Source organism: Castor canadensis, chromosome 1, assembly GCF_047511655.1.
Source record: "Castor canadensis chromosome 1, mCasCan1.hap1v2, whole genome shotgun sequence".
In the NCBI taxonomy this organism is placed as follows: domain Eukaryota; kingdom Metazoa; phylum Chordata; class Mammalia; order Rodentia; family Castoridae; genus Castor; species Castor canadensis.
In genome coordinates this window covers 73,674,495-73,700,106 of record NC_133386.1, presented here as the reverse complement: position 1 = coordinate 73,700,106, position 25,612 = coordinate 73,674,495, and the positions used below count along the sequence as shown (strand labels likewise).

At 39.2% G+C, this 25,612-nt stretch overlaps 1 protein-coding gene across 3 annotated transcripts; it reads right to left on the bottom strand.

Annotated features, from left to right (window-relative positions):
- On the bottom strand, nucleotides 1-25,612 carry Cnr1 (cannabinoid receptor 1). 3 transcript variants are annotated; one of them, XM_074078362.1, is made up of 2 exons: nucleotides 25,555-25,612; nucleotides 1-5,483 (listed from the first exon to the last, which is right to left on the bottom strand). In XM_074078362.1, the coding sequence occupies exon 2, from the start codon at nucleotides 5,419-5,421 to the stop codon at nucleotides 4,003-4,005; it is 1,419 nt and encodes a 472-aa protein (XP_073934463.1). In that variant the 5' UTR covers nucleotides 5,422-5,483; nucleotides 25,555-25,612; the 3' UTR covers nucleotides 1-4,002. The 3 variants fall into 3 exon arrangements, with proteins under 3 accessions (XP_073934463.1, XP_020019378.1, XP_073934456.1); XM_020163789.2 differs by lacking the exon at nucleotides 25,555-25,612 and adding an exon at nucleotides 24,372-25,343; XM_074078355.1 differs by lacking the exon at nucleotides 25,555-25,612 and adding an exon at nucleotides 22,863-24,311.

Sequence of the window (25,612 nt, the reverse complement as noted above, 5' to 3'; positions counted from 1 at the left end):
TTCTTCATGATAATCTAGACTTTTATTTGATTCCAGATAACTTTGGACAGTAGACATGGTAAGATGTTTTCCCTTGAATAAATAACAGTCAAATTACATCAATGAAATAAAATATACTGTGGGCTTAATACATTGTAAATATTACAGAAGTACTACTTTGCTATAGTAATTTAATGACTGAGGCTACATTTAATAACAATCTTACCAGTACTTGTATACAAAGTATTATACAGATTACTAACGAAGATATTACAGCAGTTGCAATGATGTTACCAGTTCAACAAACATCTAACAATACGATATTCTTCTAAGAGGAAAATTAATAGTGTTAGATTTATAGACAATAAAGACTTATGTTTTCCACTTGAAACACTGGAAATAAGAATCCAGGTAATCTGGTGTCTTGATTCATATTATTACAAGAAAAAGTTTCCTTTCTTGGGGACTCTGATCCCCAGGAGGCCTCATCCAGTAAGTTTACATGAAGAGAGCTTTCAGAATGCCACAGCAATGTAAAGAAACCTTCCTATCTGAAAATCACTGATTTGTAAACCACTGCTTGAACATCTGACTTTTTAAAAAACCTATTTACATACATTCAGCCCAAATCAGTAGATAGAATGTTTTGTCTATATTACAATAGGCATTGTTAACATTTCATCAGAAGGCCAGTGCAAGACACATGTGAATAGCCATTGCCCAGCATTTAGGAGATTTTTAAATATCATACAAATATACAGTTAAGAGTATGAGAAATCTAATTTTGCACATGATATCAGTGGACTCTTTAATGGAGATGGGATGACAGAAATTAATCAACAGGACAGTCCCTAGAGTGCTACTCATCCAGGGCCTGATTCTCACCTGGTGATGGGGCCTGTTACCTGCAGAGTAGGATTTTAGGCAACAAAATTCCTTGACATTGAATACCAGACAGACCTGGTTCAAAGTGCCGGGGTGGGTTGGGGATCAGCTCAGTTGCAGACTCTGCAGAGTCTCCTAGATTTATATTTTAAACATATATTTAAGACATAATTAAAAATTAGATTGGAGACAGCCTTACTGGTCTAAATGAAACTATTAGCCTGGGACTGTTCATCATTATTCTGAAAAAGTTGAGGTTTGGGAATTTGGCCCTTTCTAAAGACAAGTTATGCAGAATGCATTGTCAGGGCAAATGTGCAATCCTTAGAGGGAAGCAGATAAGTCTGATGTCAGAGCTTATAAATACTTAAATTTAAGTCACAGTTAAATTATATGATCTAATTAAGGGACTAGTAAGTGAATGATACTAATGAACAGTAATTCGAATGGGTGTATTCACTGGGGAGGACATTTTAGTCTCTCAAGTTAGGAAATGATATGAGACGTGTCAAAATGAATCCAACTAATTTTAAACGTTTTTAAATGAAGGTAGTATAACACATACATGATGATATTTCACAGATATTTCTTAGAATATCAATAAGCACCAAGTTTAGTGCTGTCAGCCCCATTGTCCCTTAATTTATTATATGTGATTTAGATTTGAAAGCACAATACACTATAAAATGTACATGGCATTCACACAAACACAGTTTTGAAAATGAATCCTGGATTTTTTTATACCTATAATAATTTCATCTTTACCAAGTCTTCACAGCTGTGAGAAGAGAGTCAGTACTACCTGATGAGCTTGGAGACTGTGGGTTAAGATTCAGAATGATGCAGGACAAAAGACTGGCAATTCTTCAGTGGAAACTAGACCCTGGTGAGGCTTTGTCAATAACCTTCTCTCCTTCTATAGAAATTTTATTACTCTTCCAGCAACCTGAGCCCTCGTCTGCATATCACAGAAAGGCAAAGTGAGGGACCCAGCAGGCACATTCTAGCTGTATCCCAGCCCAGTCCATAGACCACTTTCCATCTGGACCATCAATTGCAAAAAGGGGCACTGTCCCATTACACTGGGTATTACAAGAGCTGGAAATTACCAGATAGACACTAGCTCCACTTTACTTCATGCTACATAGGCTCCAGGGCCTGGTAGGAGTCATGCTCTGTCTGTATAAGAAAGACTACAAGTAAAATTTGTCAGGGTCAAGTGGCTTCTTAAGCAGTATCTTTCCTTACTGGAAGAGGGCCCAATTCTGAGCATGACAGCACTATTTTAAAGAGTGTGAGACTGGGGCATCACAAGAAAGCAAGCCGTGCTCATCTTTATGCTTTAGCAGATCTCCTAAGTGAGCAGAGAAGTCTATTCCTTAGCCCAAACTTACCTAGGCAAAACTGGATGCCGGACTGTCACCAGGAGAACCTGGGCAAAGCACAGAAACAGCGCGTTACCCAGGCCTCAACCTCAAGTGTGCCAGCTCTTCTCTGCCCTTTTCTATGTCACCCTCTATCTGAGCCAGCCTCATGAGCCACAGAACATGGACCTGGTAGTCCTACTTTAGTGTGAGGTGTATAGTATTAGTTACAACTGGGACTCATACAGCCTACATGCACAATTGAAAATGCTCCTGTTTTGGGTTTCCAGAGTAATCTTCCTTTCAATGATCTGCATCTTTGTGGACTAGATCGATATTAAGTGCTCAGAAACTCACTCACTCTCATTTCCCTACAATAACACTGTAAATACAAATCTTTACTGGAATATCTGTCACTGATTATTCCTTGGTAAACACTGGTCTTATGTAACACCTAAAGATATTAGCAATACCTGACTCAGTTTCTTAAGGGAGTAGATTTTCTGAATGGTCATAGCCAGAAATTTTATCAACAAGATTTCTGGAAGAACTCAATTTTAGAAACTGAATTCATGTGCAAGAGTGCAGGAAGTGGCAGAGTTTACACTTGGTCACAGTTTTCTCACTTTACAACATTGCTGTAACATTTACAGGATAGAAACACACCTACACACATTTATATTCACACTCACACACAGTACAATTTTACTGATCCAGACAATACTCTTTTCAGTTAAAAAATAAAGACTATTGTTTGGTGACCCAGGCATGACATCTACTTATACCTGGAATATAAGAATGCAAATACTCTTCAAGTAAACAGTAACTGCACAGTGATAACAATATACATTAAGTTGACACATGCTGTCTTAACAGGTTCAATAATCGCTAACAACTGAAGAAAATCAGAGATGTCAGCTTTAAAAAGTCAACATGCTTTCTTTCTTCCATTCTGATTATAATCCATGACCCCCACAGAGCAGCTATGGTCCAGGAGATAACAAATGTCTCCCTATGAAAATACAGGGCGAATGAATTTTTAAGTGTCAGTGAATTCTGCTCAGTACTTTGGATAGTCTTCAATTTTTTTCTTCTTGTGTTAACAGAAAAAAATAACCTTTATGGTTATTTCAGTGTCAATTTTAAATAGAGATACTTAGAGAAATATTAAGGTTTCTAAAGTTATATTATGGACAATAATATCTTTTTTAAAAAGTGGTCTTGTTGGCATATATCCACTGCTGTTTTCCATTGTTCTCAACAAAGTCTACCTTTTAGTTTTGCTAAGCTAGACAAAAATAACACAGTAAACACTGATACACCACTCACAGGACACAATACGTTTTACAAAATATCTCTACTTTAGTACTAGTAAAAATGGACATCTCTGATATTAAACAGACACATGTCACATTATAATGAAAGTTGTGATTACAAAGGCATGACTCGTTTGATGGGATTTTTCTATGGGTACTTAGACTTCAAACTGTGTAGCCAAAGGTTTCCCTCGTATTTCACGGAGACTTTGAAGGACTGTTCAGTCACTGAAGCAACAGGCTTTCTTTACTGTAAACCCCTGGAGAACAGAGTTTGAGTACCTAAACTATTGAAAATGTCAGCGAACTGATATATGAGCATGGTGACAGTCACCTTTTCACTGAGCATGGTAAACTTAAAAATATATAAACCGATGAGATGACAGACTCTTCTAGATTTTTGAGCTTTAAAAAAAAGAGAAATTTCTTTTTCCTGTGCTGCCAGAGAGGCGTCAGGCTCACAGAGCCTCGGCAGACGTGTCTGTGGACACAGACATGGTCACCTTGGCGATCTTGACCGTGCTCTTGATACAGCTTTCCGCAGCCCTGTGAACACTGGCCGTGTTGTTGGCATGCTTGTGCAGGCAGTCCGAGTCCCCCATGCTGTTATCCAAAGGCTGCGCGGTGCCTTCACACGAGGGGAACATGCTCCGGAAGGCATGCCTCAGGTCCTTGCTCCGCAGAGCATAGATGATGGGGTTCACGGTGGAGTTCAGCAGGCAGAGCATACTGCAGAAGGCGAACACCGTCTTAATGAGCTTGTTCATCTTCCCAAAGACATCGTACACCATGATCGCAAGCAGAGGGCCCCAGCAGATGATCAAAACCACCAGGATCAGGACCAGGGTCTTGGCCAGCCTAATGTCCATGCGGGCTTGATCTGGCCGGGTCACCTGTACCTTGCCATCCTCTGATGTGTGGATGATGATGCTTTTCTGCGTTCCACGCTGAATCATGCGGACTGCGTGGCTGTGGGCCTTCCAGAGGATGTACATGTACGCGTACACGATGAATAGCAGCAGCACGCTGGTGACCCCAATCCAGAACATCAGGTAGGTTTCGTCAATGAGTGGGAAAATGTCCGAGCAAACAGACTGAAGCTTCTTGCAGTTCCAGCCTAGGAGAGGGAGCACAGCGATTACAATCGCTATGGTCCACATCAGGCAAAAGGCCACCACGGCCTTGGGCCTGGTGACGATCCTCTTATAGGCCAGGGGCCTGTGAATAGATATGTATCTGTCGATGGCTGTGAGGAACAGGCTGCCTACAGAGGCGGTGAAAGAGGCCGTGACCCCACCCAATTTGAACAGAAACACATTGGGACTGTCTTTGCGGTGGAACACATGGAAGTCAACGAAGCTGTAGACAAAAATGACACTGCCCAGCAGGTCTGCCACCGCCAGGCTGCCGATGAAGTGGTAGGAAGGCCTGCAGCGCAGGCTGCGGGAGTGAAGGATGACACACAGCACCAGCAGGTTCTCCAGAACCGTGAAGGTCCCCAGTGTGAGGGACAGCACGGCAATGGCCAGCTGCTGGCTAGGATTCAGAATCATGAAACACTCCATGTCCATGAAGTTCTCCCCGCACTGGATGTTCTCATCATTTTCCTTGTAGGATGACAGAGACTTGTTGTAGAATTCTGTAATGTTCCCTGTGTCTGCTGGGACCATCTGGGGAGTGTCTCCTGCAGTCATCTTTTCTTGGAAGGGACTGCCCCTGAAGGATGTCAGAGGAAATTTCTGTGGGAAGTACCCTAATTTGGATGCCATGTCGCCTTTGATGTCTTCGTACTGGATGTCATTCGAACCCACGTAGAGGAGGTCTGTGGTGATCGTGCGGAAGGTGGTATCTGCAAGGCCATCTAGGATCGACTTCATAACCTCAGTCTTCAAATGGGCCAGACTCAAAGTGACTGAGAAAGAGTTGGCAGAAGGGAACCCTAACAGGAGGGAAAACAGAGAAGCTGAATTCTGAGAAAACCAGGAGAATAGTAAACATACTGTGTACATTACAAACATGTCTTCAGGGTATTTTGTTCCTGACTCTGAACACAGGTCAAGTTCTTATATATTCAGTCAATACAATGAGTCAGTAACGCAGAAAGGCACCCCAAAGCAGAGAATGGAGCAGCACGCACCAGACACGTAATGCTCTTGTCACTTAAATTCTCTGGATTGAAGTCACTGTGTGAGTCCTGAATGGACATCCAGGGTCAAATAGGCCAAGTTACATTCAATGTAACTTGGGTGCAAGTTACATTGGGTGCAATGTATATTTCATGGGAAGTGTTTGCCTCTCCTCTACCATTACATACACAGCATCCTGTGCGGATGTGGCTGGGAATAGCAACCATACATCACATGATCCATGCTCTAGAACACACCTTGTCAGAGAGGTAAGACTAAACATACGAGACAACCAAAGAATGAGACAGTGTAGAATCAGGGGGTGAGTATATAGTGACTGGAATGCTGAGAACCAGAGGCAGTGCAAGGCCATGGTAGGCAGGCTTCCTCACCCAGAGGAGGGGAGGTGTAGATGGAGCCATGACTCATGAACTTCTAAAAAGTCTATGCCAACCAAGGAAAACATCACCAAGTCCAAACTTGCACTGAGCCTTATGGAAGACCAAGGTCTTTAACATCAGACAGGGTGATGATGGAGAACTGTATCCTCTGTGTGGTGACACAAGCACAACAGGGGACAGAAGACAGGCCTGATGAGCCCCAAGACTTTCCAAAGATGGCACTGGAAATAAAAATACTAAGAGGAGGGAGCCAAATTTTAAGGGTACTACAATTCTAAGCTAAGCAATTTTGTGTTGTTTTAAAATAAATAGCCAGAGAACTGACGTCGCCATTTATAAATGTGTGAAAAGTGGCTGTTTCTTTAGTTTAAAAAAGCAGCACAGTGTGGTATCTATAGTAATTAAAATAATCATAAAACCAATATTTTACTTCCTATTAATTGTCTCTTGTTGCTCCTATACATAACACACTGTATTTGGGTAAGAGGGGAAGTCTCAATCTTGGAACAAATTAAGAAGTTCTGGGTCTTCCTGCTAAAATATAGCCTACCTATCTGAACCAATAATTTCATTGATTTCCGTATTATCCATTTAATAACTATGGAGCACCCATAGTGTGTCAGGCACTGTAGTAGACACTCGTGTCACATGGCCCACATGACGTGCCCCATCTTGCAGGGGCCTGCGGTTGCCCCAGCAATTATGATTAAGTATGGTGTGGCTGTGCCTGGATATGTGGAACACTCAGCCTAGGGTTGAAAGAGGCTTCCCCAACGGAAGGATGTTTATAGCAAGATGCATGATTAGTGTGGGTGGGAACAGGACACAGAGTAAAAGAAAAGATTTTTAAATGAGTAATTTTAGTGTCATAAGTTTTTATTTAAAAAAAAAAAAAAAGGAACTTGGACCAGGCAAAAAGTACCAGATGTGACCCACCTTCCTTATTCTGCCACCTTCAAGACCAGGCCATCATCACTGCTCACCAGAATTAGGTCACATGCCTGCTGACCAGTTTTTCTGCCTCTCTCTGGTCCTAGCCCTTCTAATCACATATTTCAAAGAGAACCAAAAAGGCTTTTTTCTACTCAAGGTAGGAGAGGGATCGTTGTCATCGTAATGAGAAATAAATAAGTGTGCCACTTGAATCAGTTTCTAGCCTAAGGAGCTGCTCCATCTGTGCTAGAAAAAGTGCTCCAGTTAGGTGAAGTTGTTAGTATTCTGAATGAAGCTGACTGCATAATGATCACCTTGTCTACATTCTGTGGCAACTGTGGCTAGAGAGAGGCAAACACTACCATGCCAAATGGTGAACAGAGTGAGACCCCTCAGCACTCAAAGTGCTCCCTTGCCCCTCCATGGTCCTGTAGTCCTTTTACATGATCAGTGTGGCCTGCTCCAATGACAGCATGAAGGCACTGCCAAATAGAGGGCCCTGAATCCTCCATAGGTAACTTTTGTCATCACTCAGGAAATCAAACTTTCTTAGTTCTGCACACTGTTCCTGTACTGGCACAGAACAAGACACATGACAGCCATCAACTGTTTGCCCAGAGGCAGGAATTCCAGAGCACAAACCAAACAGAGGCACAGAGTGTGGTTAGAGTTTGCTAAGCCCAACCAAATTGGAGTAAGGGCCTAGGGGCAAAGGCCTGTTGCTGAGGCTACAGAAATAAAGGATGCAGAAATAAAAGACCACAGCCCAATGACCAAGCTGGACGCTGGTGCTTCCCAGCTGCTTTACTGAAAATCTCTCCTGAATTCTCCAACCTCAGATGGTTCTAACTAACTCTCAAGGGTCCTTAGGTTCCCTGTTTATCGGTTGTATCCTTTCTCACATTCTCATTTCTTTAAGACCATGTCCCATGCATCCCAACATTGGGCTATGTCTCCTAGAGAGTTGACTCTTGTTCTTCACAAACTTGTTTGCTAAACAACTCAATGTACATACGGAAGTTTTCGTCCATAATCAAAGGGATCCAGCCAGTCTATGAGAGCTGTTCTTCATATGGCCCTCGTAGCTCATCAAACCCATGAGACACACAACTTCCTGGCCCTAGGAGATGACTCACTGGTCTTGAGAACTCCACACACCTGCAAACCTTCCCCCCTCCTCCCACTCCTCTGAATATTCATTTCCAAGCAGCCTGCCTGTTAAACTTACCTTTCTAGGCCTATGTCAATTCTATTTCCGTGTCTGAGACCTTCCTAACCAGTATGAGCCACCAGGCCAAACTAGTTCCCCTAGTTCATCCTTCCGTCAGAGGCCTCATTCTACCATTTAATCATAGGTTTATATATTTATTTCCACAACTAGAATGCAGTTTCCAAACACAGAGTGTCTTTTGTTTGTTTGTTTTTCTGTAATGTGATTTACCAGCCTGAGAGCAGGAGAAGAGATAGCTGGGCTCCCACAGAAATGTTCACCTGAACACAGTAAGACAGCAGTTGAATTTTGTCATCTGGTACATTTGCCTTTTCTTAAAATTAGAGGAGAGAAAGAGAACTCAATGAACATTCAACCTAAAAATCAGTCAAAGCCCACATTTCAAGTACTTCCTGGGACCATTCCATGGTTCAAATAACTAACTCCCTGCCACACTTCCCAGTAGAAGCTAATTTTGAAATTTTGATATCATACAGTGATATGTATTAGATTTACAAGATTCAAAACTCAAAAGGTACCAAATGATGTATAGTGAAGTCAGTCTCTCTCACTCCTGTGTCTTAGCCATGCACCTTTTCTCTCCGAGGTATGAAATATGTTTCTTGTTACTCCATCTAGAGATCATCCATGCACATTTAAGCAAATACAAAGATGTATATGTATGGCTACCCCTCGTTACTTTGTTTTTAGTAAGTAGTAACATACTGTACCCACTGCTCTACACCTTGCCTTCCACTGAGTATACAATGAAGTCACTTCCATGTTAGCATACAAAACCTCCTTCCTCATTGGGCAGCTGCCCTGAGGATCTGTTAGATGAATGTGACCAGCCTCCTGCTGACCCCAGGTTTCAGGTGTTTTTTCATCTTTTTTTATTACAAATAATACTACTAGGAATTAACTCCAACCACTTCCCTTTTCACATTCCTTGTGGTATTGTGAGTAACCTTTCTTGTCATCTGAGCTCATACCTTGATCTTGCTGTGCCGCCTCCTCCTTCTTGGCTTCTACAACCAGGTGCCACCTGCCCATAATAAGCTCTATAGTCTTGCTGATTTTCCCCATTTAAGCACCTATAGTGCTTATTACGGGCAGGTGGCACTCTGTGCTTTTTACATGTATCAACTCGCTTATTCTTATAATGGCCCTATCAGGTAGTTGTAGTCATTATCCCCACTTTTAGATGAAAGGCACAGAGATGGTAAGTAATTTGCCATTAGCACATCTAATAAGTGGTAGAGCTGGAACCAAAGCTGGATGTTAACCACATTGCAAGTGCTTAATGTGGCTAGTGGCTTATCATACTGGGTAGTGTGAATCTAGAGTTCCTGCTCTTTAACCTTCGTGATACATTCTGTCTCTAAGCTCTTTTCCTTTGTTTCCCTACTGATTCCATCCAGTCAAAGCCCTAGTCAATGGAAAAAACACTGCATCAGAAACTAGCAGACCAAGATTAGTGTCAGACCATAACTCAGGCAGGTAGTCAGCGTTTAAGTATTAATATTTCATCCGCAAAGTGGGATAATGATGCTGATGATAATACCTAAATCACAGAATTGTCCCCAAGCTAGATGCATACACTTAGCACAATGCTTGGCACAAAAGTAAGTCTTCAATAAATATTACTGTCATCAATACTTAGTACTTTTGGCTTTTTGCCATGTATTACCCACTAATTGTATTTCAATAATATATACTAATTATGATATTATATATACTAATTATATCTCAAGAAAATGCACTACTTTAATTAGATCATTTGCTTATTTGATTTTATTTTGTCTTAGCATTTAAAGCATGAAGCAATTAGAAGCTACATACATGGTGATGGAGGGGGAACTTTTACTGACTCAGACATTTGGGAAACTTTGCATATATTCTATCATTAAACTCCATGGTAACCTATCAGGTGATTACTTATTATCCTTATTTCATAGACAAAATAGAAGCTATTAGATATTAAGCAAATTATCCAGAATATGAAGGATTTGTAGATGGATCCATGTTTCCCAGACTCCAGAATCTTTTAGACTCTGGGTTGTTTCAAGGATTAACAGTAACTAGATTAAAGTCATTTGTATTTTATATTCAAATCTTCTAGGTTCTTAAAAATGTAAATTAAGGCATTTTGATACTAGTAATTTACACTAATTCCTACTAAATCACTATTTCCTATCCTAGCTCATCTAGACAAATCTGTCTACTGCATGGCCCCAAAGGTTTAAAACTACCCTCAGTATTTGGAAGAACTATCAAGTTTCTTCAGTGATGACAAAAGATCTCAAAATTACTTCAATAATGCAAAAACATTCTGAGATAGACTCCATTGTAAGATTCCTACATATATGATCACAATTTCCCATTTTTTAAAATGTTTTTATTAGTATGTGATAGTTACACAGAGGGTTTTGTTGTGACATTTCCATACACACATATATTGTGTACCCTGGTTTGGTTCATCTCCATTATTTTCCTGTTTCCCCAATTCCCTTCTTATAATAACTCAAGCAGGTTTCAATGTTCCACATTCATACATGTATAGAAAGTACATCAGCCATATTCACCCTCCTTTAGCCTCTTCATTTATCCTCCCCTCCCGTTATTACCTGCCTCTTAACATGACCTATTTTACATTCCTGTCCTTCATTGTTTGCCTGTTCTTTGTTCAGTGGGGTTTTGCCTTGGTATTTTACCTATAAATATATTGTACTTTAATCAGTCTAACATTTTGTATTACTTTTCCTTATCCTTTCCCCCTACTCTGTATTGTTCAACAGTTTTATGTGTGTTGTATTGTGCCCTGCTCCTACATAGATGTGATGTATTTCAATGTTACACACTCTCCGTCAGTCTTTTCTTCTTTTCCTCCTTTAGTGTCCTCTAACAGTCCCACTTTTGGAAACACAAATATGCATATATGTGTGTGTTTGTGTGTGTATGTGCATGTATATGTATGTGTGTATGTATCTCTGATAATGCTTATACAATTTCCCATTTTAATATGACCAAGCACTTTCATTAAAACAAACCAGCTTGTTAAAACCTAAGCCAGGGGATAGTGTTTTATGAGATATAATTTCTGTCCAATATAAGCCAACTTTAATTAAGAACACAGTTTAAAACAACATGACTTTATGCAGTTCAGGGATCTCGACAATGTCAAAACACCACTGTGCACAGGCTATTTCAGCAGTTAACAGGATCATGGTAGGAGAACTGTTCTCTGCATTTTGGTAATTTTTTCCTTTATTTCTACATTTGGATTATTACAGTAATTTCCACCTTATTATTTTTTTGCATGGAGAGTTTTCTTTGAGAGTTCATTAGTAATATAGCCTAGGCTTTGGGGGATGTAGCTGCCATTAATTTCGTTTTTGTTTACTAATAGGAAAATCATAATTGGAAATTTCTAGCAAGATGCATAGATGTACCTATTAAAGGAATACTCAGTTTTTATTGCAGTTATAGTAAAAGAATTATTGAATGACATTCAAGGATATCTTCCTAGAATTCTACTTTTAAAAATATAACAAACATCCTAACAATCTAAGGTATAAATCATGCCTTTACACTAACAATAAAATATTTTAATGTGTACAATTTTTGTTTTAGGAAAAAAATAGCTCCCTTTTTTACAACAGTATCACCTGCTCTTTTTGTCTGCCACTCTATATGCACATCTGTCTCTCCTTTCCTCCTCCAGAAAAAATGCACATTATCAATGAACAGGCTGTGGTAGCACCAAAGGAATTTTACAAGCATAACAGCGTATTTTTTCAGAAAAATGTTTATCTAGAGTCCAAATCTTTACTTCTAGATCCATTAAGGATATAAAATATCCATGTTCAATCCACTGTAGTGGTTCAAACCCATAATCTTAGCACTCAGGAGAGTGAGACAAGAGGACAGCAAATTTCAGGCCAGCCTGGGCTATATACCAAGACCTTGTCTCAAAGACAAAAAAAAAAAAAAAAAAATCCACATTTCTGGAGTTGATCTTGAAAACAAGACTTCAAATAGTATCGTTTCTCTATCAGTATAATTTAACAGCAGTTATTCTAGCTTCCATTGCCCCAGTGAAGACCCTCCTTGTTTTGGAGGGACTTTGCAATAACTTAGGCATTTATCACTGTTGTATCTGGAATTGAACTATTTGTAATCTGGATTGTGTAGCATCTCTGGGGAAATAGGTAGTAGGCTGGCAGCAGAAGACCTTTGAGAAGTATCTGAAAGACCGGTGCTCTTTAATACAGTTATAGATTATTTCAACCAGTCACACTGCTCCTCTAATATTCTAAGTTTATAAACATTTTAAGGAGACAATGCTAAACTCATACTGTATGTCAGCTCATACTGTATGAGCTGCCAAGAATCTAAGATACCAAATGCAGGAGTTCTAGCCCTTGGTTAACCCTTCTATTTTCCCTGCTTTGTTGGTTGGTTTGTGTTATTCTGCTTATTTGGCCTTCATAGAACTTTCTGAAGGGTACAAAAGAATGGAAGTCCCAGTGGGTATTTGCTATTTTCCATTAATTTCTAGGAACAAGTCTGGTTTCTACTAATTTAATCAAGAAAAAGAGAGTTGATCTGAGAGAAAGGAGGTCATATTTCTCTAAAGTTAGTAGGAAAAATCTTAGTTGACTCTTGTAACTACATTATGTCTAAGTCATGTCCTCAATAGACATGGAAGGTCTCATGGGCCAACATTATAACAGATGAATGATGCTTCTATGTCAGTTGAATGGACCATGAGTCTTTTCTAAATCCTACCTAATAGTGAGTTAAAATTATTAGTTTGTTCATTTTTTCCCCATGATCTTCTATCGCAAAGCAAAATAAAGAATTTATTTAATTAACCTGATAATTCAGGCAAAATACATAATCTTTCTTCCTTGTATTAATGTCAGCTCCTTTTTCTATATATGAAAGAAAATTCCATTACTTTAGTAATGCTTGGTTGACTCTCAAAGCTTCAGCTCTTCATATATTTTCTAACAAAAAACAGAAGTTATTAAATGTACCATTTTCTCTGGTCTATTCTTTACTAACAATAGGAGTGAATGTTAGATTTTCTCTTAAAATATATCAATTAATATGAACTAAAGACATTAAGATACTGAAAGGGTATATTTCTTTTCAAATTTAATGTGAAATATGCCTTATTATCTAACATTTAAAGGCTTATTAAAATTTAATTTCAGGGCTCAAGAAAATGATGTCTTGAAATCACATAGGCTTAAGCACTATTTGGTGACAATGTTAACAAGAAAAGCCCATCACAAAGGTGAATTAGTAATACAAATGAAATGATTTCTTGACTTGTGTAACAAATACCATTTGCCATTTAATTTTGTTCTACTGTTTAGCTGTTTCCTCCTACAAAGAACATTGGCCTTTTCCTTGAGAGAGATACCTCTTCCACATAGTCTGTGAGAAAAGCAATTATGGAAGGAGCCTTCCCTTAACAGAAAATATGCAACATTTCGGATTCAATAAAAGCCATGGTCCATATGTCAGATTCTCATTAAAACTGTCTTTATCTTTCACATGAGATCTGATCATAAAACATAGAAAGCGAGCTGAGAATAGTAACCCATAATCCCAGCACTAAGGAGGCTAAGGCAGGAGGAGTGTGAGTTCAAAGCCAGCCTAGGCTATCTAGACCTTTTTCAAAAACTAAACAACACAAAACAACAACAACAACAAAGAGTCAAATCAGTAGAAAGCAATACATTATTTTGGCCCATAAAATATGTTGAACTCAGTAAACAGGCTTTTATCTTTATAGTTCAATATCAAGGTCTTCACAGCAATGCTTGAAAGTATACTACATGATGTCCAACTGTGCACCACAACTTTCAGTTTCTTCTCCTCCATCTATCGGCAAAGGGGTTTTTTCTCTTTGAATCAATAAGCATAAAAATTAAGTCCAACTAAAATCCAAGTCTTGTCTCTCCAGCTTCAAAGCTGAGATTTGAATGAATAAGTGCATATTAAAAAATCTCAATGCTTCAAAATTTTCATCAAAGAAACATTTCCTGAATGCTTATTATGTCCTGGGTATCACGCTAAGCATATATATTATTTTTGTTCAATATCCATATGAAGCAGATATTATAATCCCCAGAAAACTGAGGCTTAGAGAGGCAAAAATGGCCAGGCACTGATGGCTCATGCCTGGAATCCTAGCTACCTAGGAGGCAGAGATCAGGAGCATCTCAGTTCAAAGCCAGCCTGGACAAAGAGTTCACAAAAATCTATCTTCTTGAAACTACCAAACACAGAAAAGGGCTGGCAGAATAGCTCAAGTGGCATAGTGCCTGCCTAGCAAGTATGAGGCTTGGAGATCAAACCCCACTACTGCTGAAAAAAGAAAAACAAAACAAAAGAGGCAAAAATGTTTTGCCTCAAGTCTCCAAATAGAGGGGCAGGTCTGCCTAACTCAAAACCCCTGATATTCACTCTGAGTTCAGGTACCACCTAGGAAGGCACCCTATCTTTGACTTCTCAGAAGAGGAAAGAGTTGATTTGAGGGAAAGGAGGTCATAAACAGTATGTGTTTATAAACAACTAAAATCTGAAGGGATGACCCACTGAGAGCAAAAAGACTGTCCATATCACCTGCAAAGCATCCTTGCCCCTGGTCTATGAGGACAAAATATGACAATTAACTATAAGTTATATATCCTAACCCCAAATTAACACCTTATTTTCAGTAATCGCTGGCAAGTAAGTAAAATCTAAGTTATCTTGTCACTATGTTTTTAATTAGGGAAGGTGGTTGTTTCTCATTTTGTTTTGTGCTTCATTAATCAATTACAAGAGTTGTAGATGGTAAATGACACCTTTCCACAACAGTGAGACACTAAGGCAGCACCTTCAGTGTCTGACACCTTTTCATGTCAGAAGAAGACATGATGGCTGTTAGTAAACAAAAGCTTAAAGTATCCATTCCCTGCATGGTGAAAATCAAACCTACTTGAAATCACTCAAGTTCCCACCATGAACAGAATAGTTTTCTTAGACCCTGAGGAAACTCTGGGGCTGGAATCAAGGTAGACAAATTACATAAACCTTATTCAGGTTCCAACAAATGAGTGATTGTTAGACTCCCAGTGCCTAATAGATATATAAAGTTGTGTTACTATAGCAGTGTGGCTGATAGATTTTGAGTTATGTCTTTACACCCTTCATTTAACACATAGTTATTGGGCATGTACTCTGGGTTTTCCACTAACCATTAACTCCATTATAATAGGTTGGATAAAGCAGGGGAAATGATTCTCCTTTCCACCTCACCCCATCAAATAAAGCCCACCCATCTGTCCATCCCCTTCTATAGAGGAAAGAAAGGGATATTGAAAAAAATGCAATAGGAGCATTTTAATAATCAAAGAACATGGACTGGGCTTTTCTATTTCTTCTGGGAGAGATGATGGGCAACTATAAGACAGCCTATAGTAGTCTCTTTTGTGTCTAAACCCTCTAGACCACAATACTCTGAGAGCCTGGATACACCTTATTTGGCCTTGCAAGTCCTCTGCTGGCACAGTGCTCTGGCACAGAGTAGGTACTGTTTACTAAATGGATATTACCATGCAACAGCAACGTGGCAGGTGAACTTGACAGAATGGCTTTTAGTATGGATAGTTTTTCTTGGCATAAAGCCAGTTGATCCTTAGGGGATTAAACCAAAATCTTAGTCTCATAAACTTCCATCTGAAAAAGGGTCCAAATGTCAAAATGATATGAAACAATGATTTACCCCAGAATCTTTTTCCTCAGCATCAAATGCAAGTTCTATTGATGGGAAGTGGAAGCTATGGACAAAGACCAGGTATTCACTTTTTACTCTAATCCCCATTCACTGTGGGTATTATGAACAATTAACCACATAATAAAGATACATAAAATGAGCTTTATGATATGCACAATCTTCAATGAATCTTAATTATGCACTGTTGATAGATCTTTAAAGATAATATATGAAATTATTATTATAATGGACCTTTTCCTTCCCAGAGTGCATGTTATGCATTGATCTCTCCCAAATGAGAGATCCCAAATGGGTTTCTCCATTTGCCAGTGTGTTTTCAAAACAATGTGTAAGAGAAGTTATGTGAAAACTCAACCACTAGATGGAGTGGCTTTTATAAGCCCTCAGGAATCAATTTATTATTCCATTCACAGGACATAGTTCTGGCTTTGGTTGAGCAACTTCTCTTCTTGCTACAACATTTTATGAATTTTACAACTGAATTAATTAAAATATAAATAAGAAAATATGTCACGGAGGGTTAAAACAGGTTATTACTACTGCCTACAAAAATCCAAATTTCTAATTACTTTTCTGAGGCAAAGGAGCACTGAGAAAATTTAATATATTGACAAAAATTAATTGTGAATATTTGGAATTTTGCCTCAAGAAAGTAATTAAGAATGAGTAAAGAAAAGTAGTTCTACTGAAAACAAATATGTTTATGCCAAGAGATGCTGAAAGTAAGACAGGCGGTCTCAGGAGCCCAAAATCAATTCTAATAACAAACTCAACTCATTTTTCTATTTTATGAAATATTTGGCTTTTTAATTCACAAATATGAAATTGCTAGCACAGGTTATAACTCATGCTGAAAAAGAATGAAAATTATTTTCTATCATTATGGGGACTAACCTGTAATATTTCACAAGAAGTGAATATTGGTTTAAATATTCATACAAACTGAGGAAAAAGTGACTCTAAATAATTCAATTTCCTTCCTATCATTCTCTCACTGGAATTATTCCAAATATTTTTATCATTAATTCCAGTATTTCCTGGACTTAATTTAAAAATCAGGCACTTATGTACCTACTATAGTTAAAATGTTGGGAAATTTTTCAGTGTGTACTAGCAATGCAAGACATAACCAGAAAAATACGTTTTGAAGATGCAAATAACTATACACACAGAAATGTATTTAGTATTAGGCTTCAGTAGCAATGCAAAATACATTTTAAAAATGTAGCTGTGATTTAGAAGCATATGAAATGGATGCAAATGCAGAATTTTTGTGCCATTGAAACCATGAGGTAGTTCTATTGTGCTCATTCAAGGTCAAATTCATCCTATAGTCTGTGTGCTACAATTTTGAGATTCTGAACAGACCTGGAACTCAAAGGTTTAGAAAGAGTGACATGAAGATAAACAAGTAGGAGATGAGGTGGGTGCAAATGGGAGTAAGCGCTAGTGTACATCTTGGAAAACAGTCTGAGAGGTCACCTAGTGGTCTATAAGTGACCGCAGGGTTAGTCTACAGGTTAGTGGCTCTCAAAGGGTGTTTTCCCAAACAGCAGCACCATATCATCTGGAAACTTTGGAAAAATGCAAGTTCCCAGACTCTAGCTTTGATCCATCAGAAATGCCAAGTTTGGGGTACATTTGCATTGTTAACAAAGCCTCAAGGAATTTCTACCACATTTAAGAGTCTCTGTTAAAGATTATGAAGACCAATGAAAAAGACAAAATGGGGGACGAGGAGAGAGTAATCTTTAAGAAGATTTGAATTTGGATAAAAAGAAATAATATTCTGAGTATAGGTTTTTAGATGACTTCAGTGGATTGCTAAGGGAACCTGTTCATACAGCAGCCTCCCACAGGACAGCTTTAAAACCAGGGTATTCCTATTTGACTGAAACAGAATAACATAGTCTGGCCTGAAAACAAGCATAAGGAAGTGGGGAACCTCCAAGGTTTTTCAGTCTAAAATTCAAGGCTTCTCTAGACTTTTTCAGGAAATTTACTGTTATATATTTTGTTCAGCAAAGGAAAGTGTCTTCAAGATGTAATGTGTACTGACACAATACACAGACATAAATTAAGAAACCCTATACCATTTTCTCCTAATTCTATTTACAAAGTCTATGCAAAGCTTTGTAGGACAGTTAAGATATTTCTCTCAACAACAGTGGGAAGGAATACATGATTACTGAGCATAATAGAAAAAGAAAAAGGAAAAGTGATTAACATCTCATTTTAAGCTGGAAACATTTGTTTCTGTTCTTTTTTCCCCCTAAACCATAAAATAATGTATCACAAGAAGTGAACCTAGAAAAAGACAAACTAGGATGGAAATTTTGCAGTATGCTCATTACAGATCCACTGTAAGTCCCACAAAAATTAACTCTGGCAGTGATACAATTTATACTTCTTATAGTTGACCACTATCTTTCAAAAATACCTGAATGTTATACAAATATGGAAATATGTCCTAAAGCTCTTAAATGTCTGACTGGGCAAGCTGTTCTTTCCCTAATTATTTAAATAAAAATGGATCACAGATTACTACTTATAGATACCTTAGTTGAGAACTAAAATCATGTAAACGTTGCCCTTTGGTGTTGATTAGAAGTTAGATGTCATTTCCGAAAGTAGTGGAGTATCTCCCAAAGTCAAACTCCCACATATGCAGGGATACAGAATCCCTCAGACAATCTTTTTGCTGGCTTTACTTAGGTGCTAAACTGTCTAGCTTTTCTTTTTTTCTCTCTCTCTCTCTCTATTTGCTCATCACTTGTTCAAAAGTGAGAGAAAACAAACTAATTGTGGTTAGCAATGCACTAAAATGAATTGAAAACTTGGTCCATTTGACCAGCCACTAGGAAATAAACAAAATACTCAGACCATAGTAGCATTAAATTAAGTCCTTCTTAAAAAGAATAAATAAATTTGATTTTAAATATAGCTGAGTTTAAAGCAAACATGAATGACAGGCATATATACTACCTAAATTTTTGAAGACCAATGATATTGATTTACTTATAGAAATCAATGCTATAAAATTACTTGTTACATTTTTAAGTAAATGTCTACCTCATTTCAATTGAGGTAGACATTTATTTAAAATAAATTTTTGAATTGTTTTTTTAAAAAGCATTATTAGAATTTATTAGCAGTTTGAATGCAACACTCCTTATAACTTAACTCAATTTGCAAAACTCACATTGATTCCAATTTCTTCTTTAAAGATATGGCCTAAAAGAATGAAGAAATGATGAAGAAAGAAGGAGACCCTCTCTCTCCCTTAAATATAAGCTCTGAAAACTTGATTTCCTAATTATATCATATTTTAATTATTTTTAAATATACTATGGACATACGCAATTTGTGAAAGCATTTGTCAGTATGCTAAACCACCACAACAGATTGCCTGGCACATCTTTGAAAAATGCCTCTGCTTTTCTTTAAAAAGCAATAGCATGGAATTTGCGAGTAAGAAAAAAAATAGATATTACATTATCAAATTTAGGAAGCTATACTTCACTTTATCTCTTGAAGTTAAAAAAATGTAAAGCTACTCAGAGTTGATAATGGTAGTAAGGACTCAAGTCAAAGATACTGAATCTATTCAGTGAATTGAAACTCTAAGAATCCAAGTAAGAGTGAAAAATGAGACATTAAATAATAAAATGCTGTACTGTTAGGAAAAAATTATTTGCCATTTGGGTCAGCAAAAAGGGAACTTAAATATCTTCTTGAATTAAAAGATGCAAAATCAACTTTAAGAAACTTACTAAAAAACACAGAATATAAAGTAATGTTACATACATATATATTAGGTTATGTGTATATATATATATATACATATACATATATATATATAATGAGTTTTTTAAAGTTAGCTAAAAAAACAATGATTCTCATCTAACCAGTCTCAATTTACTTATTCAAAAACAAAACAAAGAAAGCAAAACTCTGAAAGCTTTCCTAAAGTGCAAGTGTGAAAACTTATACAGCTGGGGCCAAAATAGAATTCATAGCATTCTAGAACAAATGTGATGACTCTGGTAGATCCATTTGCTCAGATTTGAGAAGTAAACAATTGTTTCCTCAAAATGCAAACTCAAGTATGGACCTCAATTACTAAGCTATTTAATTAACCTGTCCAAGTGACACTTTCAAACTAGAGGGTATCCTAACATTATTCATTAGCAACCTATATGGAAAACACTTCAAACATATGAAAAGTATCAATGAAAACTAGATGAAGAATATGTTTGTACATGCAACTAACTGTCCTAACAGAACTATTACAATGGGATGTACTTTATTTTACCATGAGACATCCTGGTCAGTGAGGAAATATGATCCAGGAAAGCTTTTAGTAGATATTTTATGTTAAGAACTAGAGGTAATCTCACTGATTATGCAATGACTTTGACCAATTATTACTGGTATATCCTAAATATACCTTCTATCCATGTGAGTAAGCTTGAGTTAGAAGCTCATCTAACATCAAAACATTTGAATAGTAGCAAGAGAGGTGAGGGAATCTACTAAAAACAATCCTCCTTTTCCCCTTCTCACAAACTTCCTATAGTCTAAACCTCCTCACAATAGCATCATGATCTATTATATATAAAACAAACATAACCATCTTAATAGGCATTGTGTGATATGGTAATAACTTCATATTTTCTTCCAACTAGTGTAGTTCTAATCGCCCAACTAATAATTAGCAAGATTGCTAAAAGCTGTCTTAAGCCCATCAGAGTTTATGATAATCAAATGTGGTGATGCTCATCCTGGCATAATCTCAAAATTCTTAGAGCACATGGGACTGGAACGGATTCCCACCTATCCTGGAAAACAAGAACAGCCTTGTTTTGACTCAAGGTAAACACTTCCTTTTGTCTTGAGTCTTCAGTGTCCATCTGCATAGTTGCTTTGAACTTGGACATCTTCCTAAATTTGCGGGTTCATTTAAAATCAAATGTTCCAATATATTAAAAGGCAGTATGTCTAAATTTTTATCTTGATTATGATCTACATCTAGGAAAAAGTTTGTTTATGAATGTATATAAACTCATTTGTCTAAAATTATGTAGCACACAATTTGATAGTATAGAGATTCTGAATAACATAGCTTCGTTTAGTCCAAAAAATATTTTGGAGAAATCTGAGTTGATCTATGTTATAAGATGAATCCAACCTAACCTAAAAATACATGGATAAGTGAATTAAATGGTTATCAAAGCAATTCAATGGCAAAGTGTTGAGCCCCCAGCCCACCCAAAACAACACCCATACAGCTAAACATCACCCATGCAGTTACAATACAAGGTTAATTTTTTCTGAGAACAAGATTAAGAAAGAGGAGATTCAGGGTGGAGGGGAATATGAAGTTAATATTTTGCCAATACAAAATGCATAAATTGTTTTTATTTCCTCTTATTCTTTAACTTCTCTACTCATCTTCAGTCAAAAAGAGAAAAATCAGCAGATCTGGCTATTTCCACAAATACAGAATATGGAATATATAAACCTGGCCCTAGTACAGGTTTCCAAACAATGTTGGGTCCAGGTTCAGAGTCAAACTTAGAATTATAAATAATTTAAACCCAAAGGCTTGTGTCACTCTATTTGTCAGTTCAATTAGAAAATTATGAATACCAAAATAGAAGAGACAGACTTGCACTGGGGGAGATACGACATCCTTTTTAGCAGGGCATGCAAGCTCTCATCTGTGTTCTTTATACAACTGAGCTAACATAATTATCCCCAAGAATAACAGGCAGCCACCTAAAAGACAGGCTCCATCTTACTAACCAAATTCAAGAACCTATGACCAAATCTCATTTTTACTAATTATGTGTTATTAGGTATTTCTAAAATAGATTTGCTACTTTTTTTTCTTGCAGCATTCCTTGATAGCTAGTTACAGAAAATAATGCCTTTATTAGGTCAATTGTTTTCTGGAAAGAAACATTTGGTAAGTGTGGTGAACTCTTCGCTGCTATGATAAGTTCTATTTCATAATAGTTTATTCTTACACAGTAAGTATTTGACACAGAGTCCCAATTCTAATTCCAAAGACTGATATACAAGACAACCAAGGAGTCTGTCTAAATTTCTTGATGTTTAATGTTAAATTCTGAGTCAAAGCAAAGAAGAATGTCATATGATTGTTTTGAAAGAGTTTCTCAGGCTTTGCCTTAGTAATTAATAAGCTGATGCTGCATACTAAATACTTATCAACACAATCAATGGAGCTGCTTCCTTCTTGAGAAAATAGGTAAACCGATTCAAGGAGTTTTCTGTAAGAAGATTGCAATATGCTGCAAATACAGTGGTTCCTTTGGAGAATTTCACCCTCGGTAGTTTCATCTTGGTAACATTTAACAATTTCATTATTTTAACATTTTGAAATGCCAAAAAGAACACACTGATCCTGCAGCTAGGCTTATTAAAGGAGAGAAATCTCACAGGCAAGACAGAGAGGAACATAGTCCACAGGGAGAAGGGTAACAGAAAAAGAAAACAGTGGATAACAAACAAAGCCAAGCACTACTCCAACATAAGATCTGATTTTCACCAGAATTTCAAACTTTACACACTAAATTAAATAACATCAGCTATGGCTTATTTAAGGTTCTAGTTACAGCATTCACTTATATACACATATCCTGATGCTTTTAAAATTCAGGAGTATGAATGTCTAATTTGTATTCCTAACAATGAATATGCAAGCATAGTAATTTTATTTTTGAAAGGTCAGAAGTGAGCATTTCCAGCCAGTGGCATTATTTTACCCACCATTGAGGCTAAGAAACACAATGAGACCTCTCCCCATCGGACATTTGATACATACCTCAGCCAAGAGAGCTCCTCGCTTGGAGTGGGAGACATCTTTGAAACAAAAAGAGTCCGTTTACAGTAAGTTCTCTTGATAACCTAAAATGCATTAGTTTTAAAAAACCATATCAACATCAAGCCTCTTGTCCAACTCCGATGTCTGCAAATAACCGCCTGCAGTATGCACTGTTTTGCATTCTGGAGGTGCGTGCTCATGTACGGATAGAATCAAAATTATTTCTCACATTTAAGAAAGTATTCATGGCCTTTTATTTTGATAAAATTACTCTTAACTGAGTTAGAAAGCAGAGGGAGGGGGGGAGGAGTACCAGAGGAAAAAAAGGGACAGAGAAAAATCAATCAGGATATCTTCCCTTGCAAACTGTCAGGAGGGTGGGATTAGAAAAGCAACACTTTAAATCAGATAAAGTCCTGTGGGAACCTTAAAGGTTGGTTGCTTTGAGCTTCTCAATATTCTGTAAATAGATTGATGTCAGTAGTAACCCTACTGATGCTAAATGTCCACTGAGTTCTCTAAGAAACTGCATTTCCCCTATTGTTCAAAAGATATTAACTTGGTAATAAAAAATGAGGAGAAGTTATGGGACCCATAGAGATATCTTTCGACACCTTTAGAACCAGTAAATCTGCTCTAATCTCTTATTGGATCAAATGCCCAAGGTGGCTTAATATACCAAGAAATAAACAAAGGCAATTTAGAAGAAAATAAAAAAGATGGGAAGCAAAATGATTAATAGGTTACTAAATTTTTTAGTCATCTGTTCAATTTAAAACCTTTGAAAGATACATGATCTATTAAGATCAGAAACATGCATGTTGCTTTTAAACTTTCAAACGACCAAACGACAGATTTTCACGTCTATCACAGCAAACATTTGCATCCCAGGAGGGCATCCATTTGTGATCTGTGAACCTTACCAAGAAATGTCTTTTAAAAATGCAACCTCAACTTTATTCATCTAATAGCTAGCTCTGAGTTACACGGTTCTATCACATTCAAATATAGGCATTAAACACTATGCACATTTGTTTTTCCTCAGAGAAGTGGCTTCTGGAACTATCTTTTTCTATATCAAAAGTTTATTATTTGACATCCATTTCTTTACATGATATTGAACATTTTACTTTACTCGGTTTCTAGTCTGACGCAGATTGATGTATTTCTCTGGGAAGACTTAGTTGCTGATACGGTTTATAAACATCAAGCATCAACTCAAGAGCCTGTTTTTCAAACATGCACAATTACACATTTTCTACAAACAGACGTCAGTGCATACAGAGAGCCAGGTGCACACACATTCAATAAATAGTAAATGGTAGAAACCTCCACAAGTAGCACAGACAACAGTTAACAGGCTGGAGCTATCCAGCTAAGTAAACAGCGAAGCATGACCCGCTCTCCCGGAACAAGAACTCCACGAAGGACACTTGGGGACCACGTTGGTCAGCACCCGGGGGGCGGAAGGTGGAAAAAGTATTTCCAAACGCAACTGTCAGGTCTTACCCTTCGCATCCCCCGGTCCTCGGGGCAGAAGCTCCCTGGGCACCTCTGGCCCAGCTCAGGGGCTGTCTCTCCTCTAGCACGTAATGTCCCCCCTGACTCTAGGGAGAGCTCCGCGGGGAGCCGAGGCGCCCCGCCTGGGCCAGGGGAAGGCACCCGCGCCGCGGGAGCCCGGGAGAGGCGGAGGCGTTAAAGAAGTGGAGAAGGATCGGGTGGCAGGGGGATTACGGGGGAGGCGGCGCCCAGGCTGGGACGTGCGAGGTGGACCGGGGCGGAGCGGGGTGTGCCTCCGGCGGTCAGTCAGTAAGTCAGTCGGTCCGCGCGCCGGCTTCCCCTGCCTCCAGCACCCGCCCGCGACAGCGACAGGGACTGGCCGCCCCCTCGGCTGTGGCCGCCAGGGAGCCTCGCCCCTCTCCCGGGCTCTTCACTGGGTCCTCCCGCTCGCCCCGCCTGGCCCGGCGTGGGGCCGCCCGTCTCCGCCAGCCTGAGCGCCTGTCGCCTCGCCCTGCTGGCGCGGTCCCTGCCTCTCCCTCCGCTCGCGCTCTGTCTCTGGCTCCCTCTCGCTCCAGTCCCATTTATGAAGCGCGGTCCCATCACGTGTTAATGAGCCTTTGTCCTGCCCTGGCAGCAGCGGCGGCACAGACTCCGCCGAGGGAACTGCACCGGGAGGGACCGGCGCGTGGCGCCCGCGGCTCCAAACTTTCCTGGCGCTGGGACCAGCGGTGGCGCTGGCCCCGGGGCCAGAGGGCACTAGCCTCTCCCTTACGCATCACCTACTACTCCTCTTCCTCCTCCTCCTGGTCTTCCTTCGCCACCTCCACGCTCCCGGGGGACCCTATGGCCATGACCCCGCTCTCCTCCCGGATACCCTCACACCCTGGCCAGGCCAAACAGAGGATCACGCCTTCGCCACCCCCGACCTCGGGGCCATTAATCTCGCGCGCTGCGGCTCGCCACGCGCAGCGCCAACACCTTGCGCGGAGGTCACGTCTGGGACAGGCGACTGAGCCGGAAGGGGAAGGGGAGCGGGAGGGAGAAGCCGAGGCACGCGGGGCCCCGCGGGGCGGCCTTGGTCGCCTTCTACCCTAGGCCGTTCCCGCAGTGGCCAGCAGCGAGCCGGGCCCGGGGTGGGGGCAGCGAAGCCTGGAGATCGCGCCGCGCGCGCAGCCCCCAAGCCGTTTGCTACCTGGCTGCGCGCGGCCACCTGTCCTCCGCCCTCGGGGCGCCACCCAGCTCTACGCTGG